A 13,126-nucleotide genomic window follows, 5' to 3' on the forward strand; every position below is an offset into this window, starting at 1 on the left:
TCAATGGTGTCAGTGCAATTCTTGGGCTGTGGACAATGTGAAAAATGTATTGTTCTCTGATGAGTCCACCTTCACTCATCTGTAGGAGTTACTGTGTGGAGAAGCCCCAAAGAGGCTTAACAGCCAGACTGTTGCTGCCCAGAGTACAGCACTAAGGTGGATCAGTGAAGGTTTGGACTGGAATATCATTCCATTCCCTACTGTGCTTGATGGATGCGTCAAGGACTACCGAAATATTCTGGAGGACCGTGCGACTAATGGTTCAAACATTATAGCCTACCCTGAAGGGGGTGCCGTGTATCAGCATGATAATGTGTTGTGTATTAACATTTGTATTTGAATACTGTTAACTTTCATTTGAGTTGACTTTTAATATTTTTTTGTAATTGGCTGTGAGAGCAACAGATAAAAAGGGAGCGCACCTTCAAGTGTGTGCGCAGTATACAAGAGCGAACTCAACTGATAATACATCGAACTGAGCATTTGGTTAATCAGCAAATAAAATCATCAATCTAAGACTATCCATCATCGTATTTGTTTCGCTAGTAAATATATGACATAATGCACCAATATACAGCAAGACTTGTGACTGAGTAGTTTCATGAACATGAAAATTAAGTTGAACATCTATAGATTTGCTTTATGTCCAGGAACAAACCAGAACAGATGATACAGCATACAGTCAGATCGGTTTCAGCTGCTTGTACAAGCAAGAGATCTCAGATAATAAAATCAGCAGATTAAAATCACTTAAAAAAAAAACATATAGATTTGAGTTTGTTTTATCTCAAATTAACCATAAAAAAAAGAAAGAAACTTGAACAACAATAAAATACAGATAAATGAAAGACTTATTTAAAAAGAAAGGCAATCCATGTTTGCTTTAGCTAATTTTAACTAAACTGAGATATATTGGCATTTGAAATACGTTATACTACAGACATATCTGCCTATGATAAATGCTCTTACATAATAATCATACATCCTTTGGGCGTGGTTTCTCGCGCGTGGCTAACTTAACTTCCTTAAACTGTGTTCAGATACTCTGGAACAGACAACACGAAATCACTGAGGTCCAATGGTATTTATAAATAACGGGACACACGTTTTTATTCTCTGCTCCGTGGATTATGCATGCAACTGTAGCCATCTAAGACTTTTTGGGAAGTCAGTTAAAATTATTCGCGTGCGTACAAGCAAGTCCCCAGATGACGATCGCCTAGAAGAGAACCTGTCCTAACGATCCAAAGGATATTTCGAAGAACATTTGTTTGAATAACAGTGCAAACTAGTAAGTCTACCTTTTAAGCTTATAAATTCTATAATCGTCTTGTAATTGTAGCTAACATTTACTTATTCTCCAGTTGTACCCAGAATTTAAAGTGCTGCTGTTTCTTGATTATTAGGATGTGTTAACCAGAGCTTGATAGACAGTCTGACAGAATCAAAAGGTGGGTCTCAATCAGCCCATCAGCTCCCTAGGTCGTGGATCAGTATAACAACAGAGTTCAACAAAAAAATGATTTGTAATGCTATTTACAGTATTTCATGATAAATACTTTGTAACATAAACCATTTTAGCTGTTAAGTAATTAAATGGTAGCTTATGTTCGCCATCTGAATGTTTATGCTGAAATATAATTGAGTAGGCTAATGTTTATTTTTTATTCTTTAGAAATTATGTGTAGCCTATTGAGTTGGCTGGTGTGATTATGTGTCTCAGTCAGAATTTCAGTTAGGGAACATAGTCGACTACTAAAGCCTCTGTTATACTCCAGTTTGGACGCGTACACGACAGCTGCGCACAGCTCGGACGCGGACTACTTGTAAATACTTTCTGCTTAGGTCCGCTCGGTGAACGCGTTCAACGTATGCGCAGTAGATCGGTCGGGACAGTATAATCGATAATATTTTTTATATTTATAGTTTATATTTGCATTTATGTCAAAACTTAGACACTTTCAAACATCAAAATGACATTTATTAACATGTATTCGTGTCAAAATGACATATAAACATCTTTTCCTATTCTATTTTGCCTGGAAACACTTCCAACACGCTTGCATAGGCATTGGTTCTATTTCAAGCATGCGTTTTCCGTTTTTTTTCCAATTCGGCGTCCATGAATTTCCATCTCTTTCGCGGTTTTAACCTAATGAAAGCGCGCCCTTTTGACCGCGTGGTCACAAAAAATGGGAGGCACGCGGCTGTCCGCAAGGAGCCTCGATCCGCGCGCACCCTCGATGACGATTTTTACGTCACACGGACCCTCGCGGACCCTCGCGTATAACAGAGGCTTAATGCTCCCTGGTTTTCATGGTGCATTGTGGGACTTTTTAGGGAGCAAAGGTTTCAGTGCACTGGAATGATTTTGCGATTGTGGCAACCCCTATAATGGCGAACTCTCTGATCATACCCTGACTGAACAAGGAAGATGTTGACCTTGATGAACTTTACATGATGCAATAAATATGAAATCCTGTCAGTTCCCCATTGTCGTTCTGTTTTCACATATGTCCATTTAAGTCATCAATGTGTTTATCGATCTAAAAACAAAACAAAACAAAACAATAGGCTAAGTCTACAATGGCTTTTTCCTGCTGTCTGGACTTTAGAATAAATAAAAATTCTAGAACTGTGTCATTTACCAGATGCACATTTCTGTGAAGTTATTTGACTGCAAATGCCATGTCCATAATGCTGGAATAACCCATATCTGCATTATTGCTTGTGCTTTTTTCAGCTGACTTGGGTGGAAAAGAATCATTGAATAAACAGTGATGGAGCAAAGAGAACCATCAGTTTCAGAAAAGGTATCGCTATTTTTTTTTTTATTCTTTGGTTTGCGGGGTCATCCCTAAAACATGCATTGTTTCATAAGCTTTGTCGTAATGCAATAATAATAATAATAATAATAATAATAATAATAATAATCTTCCAATTGAAATCCAGCGGTTTAGTGCTCACTATTTTCATAAATACTATAATATTATTAAGTTAGGAAATGTCAGAAGACGATGGTGAAGTGGAGCAGCTCATCTGACATGACTGCATGTAAATGCATTTATGTGGCAAATCCCATCGGTTTGGACATTGCATTTTCCTGTATGCAGTTGTAGGGTCCATTAAAAAAGATAAAGTGAAATTGTCCCTCCCCACCAGGTTCTCCGTCCACACACAAGCAGCGATCTCACTCACCTGAGTTCTAATCATGCACACCAGTCATCGCCACTGCAGTCAGGACACTTTAAAGGGGTAGTTCACCCAAAAATGAAAATTCTGTCAGTAATTACTCACCCTCATGTTGTTCCAACCCAGTGAGATTTTCGTTCATATTCGGAACACAAATTAAGATATTTTTGATTCAATCTGAGAGCTGTCTCATTCTATAGGCTTCTATGTAATTGAAACTTGCCGGCCCAGAAACTTGTGTCTAATTTTCTCAACATCAATTTTACATAATTGTTATTATCTTTTCAGCATGCAGAATGTCCCCCTCAAAACAGAACCTCAGAAACATGGAAAAAGCTGAATAAAATGGATGACTGGACAAAAGAGGATGTCCGTCAATGGCTCATGAAGTTGAAAGTCCCTAAGAAGTATGCTAATATGCTTTACAATGAAGATGTTTCAGGAGCCGCTCTCATTTTATTTGATAAACAAGACTTCCTAGATGTTGGTTTAACGCATGGACCTGCAGTTCAAATCGTTAAAACCGTGGCCCTGTTCAAAACATCCTCAGAAAATTTTGAGCACAGTGCCATACCCAAGGACACAGATGGATCAGGAAGGACATCTGCAACTCAACATTTTCAGCAAAAAAAAGCACCAGCTGAAAGTCCTACCATTGGATCTGCTGAAATGGAGACATCAGCACACTACAGCATTGAAGAAAATATGGGTGGTAAATCAAGTGTGCAGACATGGTCAGAAGACATACCCAAATATACAAGCAATGAAAAGAAGGATCTACTATTGGAGGAATGGGATGATGGCATGTACACAAAAGGAGATGGGTCAAATGGTGCACAATCCCTGGCTTTACCTTTGACACACTGCACAAAACAAACAAATAATGTTGGGAATGAGACCAAAGAACACCTGAGTAACTTTATAAAGCACTCAGTGGACATGTCAAAAAGCTCTGTATTTTGTAAGCCTCGGCCCTTTGATGAAAGCAGCACAACATTTGAATACGTACAAAATTATATACTTCCACCTGAGACTGGTCCAAGCAATCTTATTGACCCTCTGCATGAGTACAAGCTCATGGTAAACACAGAGAATGCTTTGGAAAAGGATGTATTCGAAAAATTCAGAAATGATACATGTTGGTTTTCTGCAGGATGTATGAATTCTCGAACAAATGGAACTATCCATTTTGGTGTTGGAGATGAGCCTCTGTACAAACATGGACAAATTATTGGACTAGAAGTGCCATATAAGAACAAATATATAAATGAATTTTATAAGGGTCTAAAGGAGCACTTCAAAGAAAATATTAAAATTGCAATTGCATGCATTAGGCCCCCCAAGTTCGTTAAGGTAAAATGTCCAGATAACAAGGACAAGTGTGTTATTGAGATTGATGTTGTCCCAAAGTATAAATTAACTGAGAAGAAACTTTTTTACACTACATTAGACAAGAAGAAAAGGAAATCAAAATGCCTTTTTATTCGTTCTGGTGCAAACACCATTAATTATTTACCAGAAAAGAATCCTAAAATTTTTAAGCAAAACAATAAGAAATTAATACATGAATTGGGATTTTGGGTTTTATGTAGACAGGTAGCTGAAGACCATGGCCCTGTCCCAAATGGCACACTTCATGGCGGCGAAGGTGGGAGAAGAAGGAGAAGAGCATGTACATTATAGAAACACAGACCCGTAGATGGTCTGCTCCAACCTGGTCGCACAGAATTCTGTGAAATGAACACGGCCCCTTAACTCAAAATCTGTGGCAGTTTCACGGAATCGCCGCAAATTCCGTGATGTGCCCACGGAAGTGACGCCTATGTAAGTCAATAACGGGCAGCATCCGTGGTCCACACACGGATTCCCTGTTCCAACAGTGAAGTGAATCCGTGAAAAGGTGGTGTAATGGTGTGGGGGATGTTTTCTTGGCACACTTTAGGCCCCTTAGTGCCAATTGGGCATTGTTTAAATGCCACGGCCTACCTGAGCATTGTTTCTGACCATATCCATCCCTTTATGACCACCATGTACCCATCCTCTGATGGCTACTTCCAGCAGGATAATGCACCATGTCACAAAGCTCGAATCATTTCAAATTGGTTTCTTGAACATGACAATGAGTTCACTGTACTAAAATGAACCCCACAGTCACCAGATCTCAACCCAATAGAGCATCTTTGGGATGTGGTGGAACAGGAGCTTCGTGCCCTGGATGTGCATCCCACAAATCTCCATCAACTGCAAGATGCTATCCTATCAATATGGGCCAACATTTCTAAAGAATGCTTTCAGCACCTTGTTGAATCAATGCCACGTAGAATTAAGGCAATTCTGAAGGCGAAAGGGGGTCAAACACAGTATTAGTATGGTGTTCCTAATAATCCTTTAGGTGAGTGTATTTCAAGACATATATAATTTTATATATTATTCACAATTGTTTTTGCTACTCTCCTTAAACCCCTAATTGACCTAATCATTTTACTGTCAAGCACACATCAGATTGTGGACAGATGGGTAATTGCACCTGTGAGTGAGCCCACTAAATGAGTTAACAGCCTACCCTGCTGAAAAATCCAACACAGTCCAGCATGAGTTCCATGCTGGTCCAGGCTTGTGTCACTGACTTTGTTATCTTGCTCTTAGTTTCATTTTCAGGAACTCCTAGTTTGCTTTCATTAGTTCCTGTCATCCTTTAGTTTCCTGCCACTTATTAGTTACTTTGGAGATTTATTAATCATCACAGGTGTTTATCATTATTTCCCTCATTTGCTTTGTATTTAAGTTGCAGTCTTTTCAGTGTTAATTTGTCCGTTCAAGTTAATGCATTGGTTGAGTTTATATGCCTGTATTATTTGGATTTACCTTCTGAGTGTATGTTATTAAAGACTTTAAACCTGATCTTCCTCTTCATCGTCTTTTTGCTGCAACCGAGAGTGACAGCTGATTTATGCCGGTGTAGGTGGTGGACCAGCTTAGACATTGTTCTCAAGCAAAAATGGAGCTGGTGAACCTGGATTACCATCATGGTCTTTCTGGTGAAGGTGGTTGACCAAACTGGGTTGAGTGTGAGTATATAGGCCAGTTGACATACAAATAGCGTCGTGGGGACAAGCATTGTTTTTGATTGTTTATTTCTACATTTAAGACAGTAATGATATAATGGAAAAACAGTGAAAGATTAAAACATATTATATATTTTAACTTTGTAATTTATTTTTGATAATATCTCTTGCTCTCTCTTGAAATTAATCAATGTCATCTGAAGTATTAATTCACAAAAAAATAAAAAAATAAAAATCAAACTGAAATGTGAGTAATAAAAATGAATATCAGTAGTTACATCAATTTTTGTCTGTTTTGCGTAAAGTTTTCTTAATCTTCAGACCATAATTGACAACTGTACAAAACATGCATTGATCTGTTTTACATGCACATATAGTGCACAATGTTTACATTCACACACAATGTTTATCTGTGTAAAACGCAAACAATGTTCCTGTAAAATCAGTTTTACTGTATGCTTCAACCGCTAGAATTTCGTTCCGAATTTAGCGTGGTATAGCTTAGTCTACTTACAGGACTGAAAACATTTAAACAGGAGGAATCTGCTAGACTGATAAAGAAACAGTTTTATGCAGTGGCGCTTTATCTCCTGTAGATGGTAGTCTACACCTGGTAACCCTTTCAATGAAAGCCTAGCAAGCTTTAAAATAAAAACGAAACAGAAACCCAGTTTATCCAGTTAAGTTTGACCTTAGGAGTCACAGGGTGTTTCTCAATACTCAAATTGATGCTTTTGATTACTCGCTCCTCTGTCCACTAGCCACTAGCCTGTGACCCAGAAACCAATCAAAGTCATTTGAAGAACATCTCAATTCTCCAATTGTATCTATATTTTTTGTATTCTATCTGTACAGGTATTTTAGAAATAATATTTTTATTGTATAATCCTAATATTTTAAGACACATATTAAATTTCATGTTCTTGTTTAAGCCATAGAAGGCCAGCCCAATCGGTCCATCGTCAGTTTCCGATAAGGGAGTGAAGATTTACTGCGTGTTACTGTCTTTTCAGCGTGGCAAAGTAATTTAATTCCAATTAGGCCTGACTCAATTTTATCACGACCTTGAATTTAAGGTTTTTAAGTTAAAGGGATAGTTCACTTTGAAATTAATTTCGCGGGCGAATTTAATTTGAAATTAATACCGCGGGCGGGTATAGATATATACATAGATGTCGCCTTGGCTACGGTTTCGTTCCAATGAACTGCAGTAGCGAAGGCGACATCTAGTGTATACATCTATACCCGCCCGCGCCGTCAGATCATTTGGACGTGTGCTGTTTTCAAGAGATAACAACGATATAAATACTGTTCGTTTTCTCACACAAACCGCTCGTTTCGTGTCTTAGGCCATCAATGTGTACTTATGATGGGGAATTGTTTCATTTGGACGTGGGGAATTGTTTTAATTTGGACTCTGTGCTTGTGTTTTGAGCCAGTGACCATAGACCTGCATTATATGACTGACAGACAAGAACGGTTTGACCTAAAAATATCAAAATTGAAACTACTGCGGAAACAAAGACATCTACATCTTGGATGCCCTTGAGGTAAGCTAAAACATATCAAAAATTAATTTCAAAGTGAACTATCCCTTTAAGTTCATTTATATAATAGTTTAGCTACACATTGATTATTTAAACTCTTTACTCTAATTGTACTCGTTCATTCGGATGCCAAAGACGCACAGGGTTCTCGCACCGGCCATTCACAAAGGCCCACGATCACAAACTCGCCAGTTTGATCGGTAACTCAGTTATGGCTAAAGCAATTTAACAATGCCAGGTACCCATTTAGCCCCCTACAGTCGCCTATGTATAACAACTTTGTTAAAGCCCAAACAATAATCAGTGTATGGTTAGTAGCCTAAATTAAGATAATGTAATAATTATCTCAATAGTATTTTTATCTACCACCCTATAATTAATAATTTAACTATATAACAATTTGAATAAGGCTGGAACAATAATCAGAGGTTATGGATAGTACATTAAGATAATTCCACCCCAATGCTTGCTATTACCTCAATAGTATTCTTATCTAGCCCCCTATAGTAAATGTGACTGCATAACAACTTAAAGTCAAGCAGTTAGTCAGTAATCTAGAATCTCGCCAGATGTTCCCCATGCTCCATCTAACCTGAGATCTAGTATGTACTTAATCCTGGAAGCAGCTTTGGGGTAACAATGGATACAACGTAATCTACTAAAGTTATAATTTTAGAGTAAGTCAGAATAAATCCAAATGTAACAATTTATTAATAGTCATCTAAATGTATCATGACAATTACATAATCAGTTCAAAGATAATAAATACAAAACATCAAATGATCTGGAATAAAGAGAAAAGATGCATACCTGACATTAGAAAAATACGCTGTGTTGAAATGTGCACTCACCTTTTGTGAACAGTAAGCCCTGCCTTGTTTGATTTGATTGGCCATTAGCACTTTTTCCCACCCTTATATATATACAGTGGGTACGGAAAGTATTCAGACCCCCTTAAATTTTTCACTCTTTGTTATATTGCAGCCATTTGCTAAAATCATTTAAGTTCATTTTTTTACTCATTATTGTACACACAGCACCCCACATTGACAGAAAAACACATTTATTAAAAAAGAAAAACTGAAATATCACATGGTCCTAAGTATTCAGACCCTTTACTGTGACACTCATATATTTAATCCTTGAGATAGTTCTACACCTTCATTTGAGTCCAGTTGTGTTTGATTATACTGATTGGACTTGATTAGGAAAGCCACACACCTGTCTATATAAGACTTTACAGCTCACAGTGCATGTCAGAGCAAATGAGAATCATGAGGTCAAAGGAACTGCCTGAAGAGCTCAGAGACAGAATTGTGGCAAGGCACAGATCTGGCCAAGGTTACAAAAACATTCTGCTGCACTTAAGGTTCCTAAGAGCACAGTGGCCTCCATAATCCTTAAATGGAAGACGTTTTGGACGACCAGAACCCTTCCTAGAGCTGGCCGTCCGGCCAAACTGAGCTATCGGGGGAGAAGAGCCTTGGTGAGAGAGGTAAAGAAGAACCCAAAGATCACTGTGGCTGAGCTGCAGAGATGCAGTCGGGAGATGGGAGAAAGTTGAAGTAAGTCAACCATCACTGCAGCCATCCAACAGTCGGGGCTTTATGGCAGAGTGGCCCGACGGAAGCCTCTCCTCAGTGCAAGACACATGAAAGCACACCTGAAGGACTCCAAGATGGTTATAAGATTCTCTGGTCTATGAGACCAAGATAGAACATTTTGGCCTTAATTCTAAGCGGTATGTGTGGAGAAAACCAGGCACTGCTCATCACCTGTCCAATACAGTCTCAACAGTGAAGCATGGTGGTGGGGGTGTTTTTCAGCTGCAGGGACAGGACGACTGGTTGCAATCGAGGGAAAGATGAATGCGGCCAAGTACAGGGATATCCTGGACGAAAACCTTCTCCAGAGTGCTCTGGACCTCAGACTGGGCCGAAGGTTCACCTTCCAACAAGACAATGACCCTAAGCACACAGATAAAATAACGAAGGAGTGGCTTCACAACAACTCCGTGACTGTTCTTGAATGGCCCAGCCAGAGCCCTGACTTAAACCCAATTGAGCATCTCTGGAGAGACCTGAAAATGGCTGTCCACCCACGTTTACCATCCAACCTGACAGAACTGGAGAGGATCTGCAAGGAGGAATGGCAGAGGATACCCAAATCCAGGTGTGAAAAACTTGTTGCATCTTTCCCAAAAAGACTCATGGCTGTATTAGATCAAAAGGGTGCTTCTACTAAATACTGAGCAAAGGGTCTGAATCCTTAGGACCATGTGATATTTCAGTTTTTCTTTTTTAATAAATGTGCAAAAATGTCAACAATTCTGTGTTTTTCTGTCAAAATGAGGAGCTGTGTGTACAATAATGAGGAAAAAAAATGAACTTAAATGATTTTAACAAATGGCTGCAATATAACAAAAAAAAAATGTAAGGGGGTCTGAATACTTTCCGTACCCACTGTATATATATAAGGGTGGGAAAAAGTGCTAATGGCCAATCAAATCAAACAAGGCAGGGCTTACTGTTCACAAAAGGTGAGTGCAAATTTCAACACAGCGTATTTTTCTAATGTCAGGTATGCATCTTTTCTCTTTATTCCAGATCATTTGATGTTTTGTATTTATTATCTTTGAACTGATTATGTAATTGTCATGATACATTTAGATGACTATTAATAAATTGTTACATTTGGATTTATTCTGACTTAACTCTAAAATTATAACTTTAGTAGATTACGTTGTATCCATTGTTACCCCAAAGCTGCTTCCAGGATTAAGTACATACTAGATCTATCATACTATCATACTATAATTTATACTCTTATTTGCAGCTGAGGACACTTGAGACCAACACTTCATTCAATGGTGATCTGGAAGAAACAGAGACTGGTAAAATTGTCAGTATCTTAGATTGGTGGTCCTTTTACAACTGTAGATGTGTTTGTGATATGTAACCTATAGACCTTATGCACCAGAGAAACAAGGGCGCCGCCATCTTTGGAAAATTGTCTTTTAACTTCCGTTTTGCGGTCGCTCTGTATATTTAGGGTAGAGTGGGGGAAAACGCCCCCCTTAAGGAAAATGTGACATTACAGTGAAACAAAACATAAATGTGACTAGAATTGCCATCCCGGTTTTGAGTGACTATGGCAGGAGTTATTCACCAAATATTAAAATTGCTCAGCCTTCATAATTAATTAGTATTTTCACTGAAAATATTTTTGTACAAAGGGGGCGTTTTGCCCCAGCGGTGGGGTAAAACGCCCTCCAAGGTGGGGTAAAATGCCCCCTTTCTTACCAACCAGTTTGCTTCATAGATCAACAGCAAAATTAACAGACAATAGTTTTTAATCTCTAAAGGTAAAAGGCAAGTAATGTATCAACATGTATATATATTAATATTTATTTCAGCAATGTCCAAAATAGCCAAATTTAACTACCTTCCATCAGTGAGCTAACTTTGCTAGCAAGCTAGCTAGTTAATGCTCACTTGAGGTAATTTTTTCATGTTTTGTTCAAAAATTTAGATTTTACCACCTAGTTATACTGCATTAAGTGTAAAACAAAGGATTTGATAGACAGAAATATTTTATTATAGTAATTATGATAGAGAAACTATGCCCCCAGGGGGGGCGTTTTACCCCTCAGCGTAGGGGGCGTTTTACCCCACAAGCTATGAGTTTTTTAAAAAATGTTTAATTTTTAAAATATAATTATATTCCTTATAAATAATATATGATCTCAAACTACAGACTTCACTATTCATTTATCATACATCACTGCGATATCCTGCAGAACAATATTCTCTTAAACACTTATTTACTAATATCTGAAAATTATAGCATTTACCATGTAATCCTCTTCTCTTCAAATGTGTCGCTGGTGTCAGCTTCTCCGTAGAGATTTGTATATCCCCGTTATCAACGTAGTGCATAGCAACAGTAAAAATGTATCTTGACTACTTTTAGTGATTATTTTGGGAAAAACAGGTGGGGGGCGTTTTACCCCAGGGGGGCGTTTTCCCCCACTCTACCCTATATGGCATTTCTGTCCAGGAGTAATTAGCTTTTTAAGTGGATTTACTTAATGTAAAGTTAACGAAAGTTATCATGAGGACTGTAATGTTTAAAGCAGATGACTTAACAAATGTAAATCGACCGGTAAGATTTTAAAACGAGCCGTTCATTAATAAACACGCAAAACGCTGTGAAAATACAGACCGGAAGTCAAAAGACAATGGCCCTCATTTATCAAAAGTGCGTACACCAAATTTCCAGCGTACACCTGGCGTACACCCAAAACCACGGTGACTTTGAGATTTATCAATATGGACGTTGGCGTACGGCACGCTCAAATCCTACGCCAGCTCAGGAGGTGGTGTACGCACGTTTTGAGTGCGGGAATGCGCAGAAAAACAATTCCTAACACCACAAAACGCACTGACAAACTAAAAGATATGATATATTATGACCCACTGTAAAAAAACAACAACATAGTAATTATAAACTTAAGTGTTTATTTTTGTGCAACATGGACTTCAATGTTTAAATTGTGTGACTTTACCAAAGCATTTGAATTGTAGGCATATGTATTCCTTAAGTTGCGAGCCTGTGCGCTTTACCTGACGTTTCAAGCCTTGTTTATACTTTCGCCTGGCTCCGCAGCGCGAGTCTCCGCAGACTGCGCGCGCGCACCTCCCCAAACGGACGAGGCGTTTATACTCGACGCGCTCCGTTGTATATTCTTTAAAACGATGGTTAGGCCAGGGTTAGGCCCGGCAGGTGCACGGACTGGGTTTAGTAATGAAAGGCTTTCAATGACCAAAAAAATAATTCAGACTGACAAAATAATAAAAATGACATTCTTCTTCTTTTAAATAATAATAATAATAATAATAATAATAATAATACAAACAATAATAATAACGACATTCTTCTTCTAAATAACAATAAGCGTCATTAATAATAAAAATCTAGAAATCAATTTTGTTTCTTTCCACTTCCCTGGTTTCGCTTTCTCTTTCTCAAAGAAGTTTCTCTTCTTTGCCGTCTTCCGTGTGTCCATGGCGTAAAATGAGGGCGTGGGGGGAGCGGAGACTTGAATATATAGGGGCGTGTTATTCTAATGACGATCGTTTTCAGCCGCGGCATTTATCAAGGGGAGGTATTGCGTACACCTGGATTTCAAAGGTACGCACAGCTTCATAAATCAGGCGATGAGAGGAGTGTAAGCATAATCTTACGCCAATATATACGCCCGTTTCTACGCAAGAATGATAAATGAGGGCCAATGAGCGCAGCGCTGAAAAGGGGCGGAGC

General features: G+C 38.4%; 1 protein-coding gene across 2 annotated transcripts; it reads left to right on the top strand.

The window, feature by feature from the left end:
• The first annotated feature begins 990 nt into the window (after positions 1–990).
• Positions 991–10,705, top strand: LOC311284588 (sterile alpha motif domain-containing protein 9-like). Of its 2 annotated transcripts, XR_014626248.1 has the most exons (5): positions 991–1,291; positions 2,744–2,813; positions 3,481–5,584; positions 6,155–6,260; positions 10,640–10,705. XR_014626248.1 is itself a non-coding variant. In XM_084399689.1 (3 exons), exons 2-3 carry the CDS (start codon positions 2,781–2,783, stop codon positions 4,873–4,875), a joined length of 1,428 nt encoding a protein of 475 aa, XP_084255815.1. In that variant the 5' UTR covers positions 991–1,291; positions 2,744–2,780; the 3' UTR covers positions 4,876–6,093. The 2 variants fall into 2 exon arrangements, 1 of the variants encoding a protein (XP_084255815.1); XM_084399689.1 differs by lacking the exons at positions 6,155–6,260; positions 10,640–10,705 and having other exon boundaries at positions 3,481–6,093.
• Positions 10,706–13,126: the final 2,421 nt, after the last annotated feature.

Source organism: Rutilus rutilus (genome assembly GCF_951802725.1).
Source record: "Rutilus rutilus genome assembly, chromosome: 2".
Classification (NCBI taxonomy): Eukaryota; Metazoa; Chordata; class Actinopteri; order Cypriniformes; family Leuciscidae; genus Rutilus; species Rutilus rutilus.

Coding starts and splice junctions, on each gene's coding strand:
- LOC311284588 (XM_084399689.1), top strand. CDS start 2,781: ATGGAGCAAAGAGAACCATCAGTTTCAGAAAAG. Junction 2,814..3,480: donor AACCATCAGTTTCAGAAAAG/GTATCGCTATTT, acceptor TTATCTTTTCAG/CATGCAGAATGTCCCCCTCA.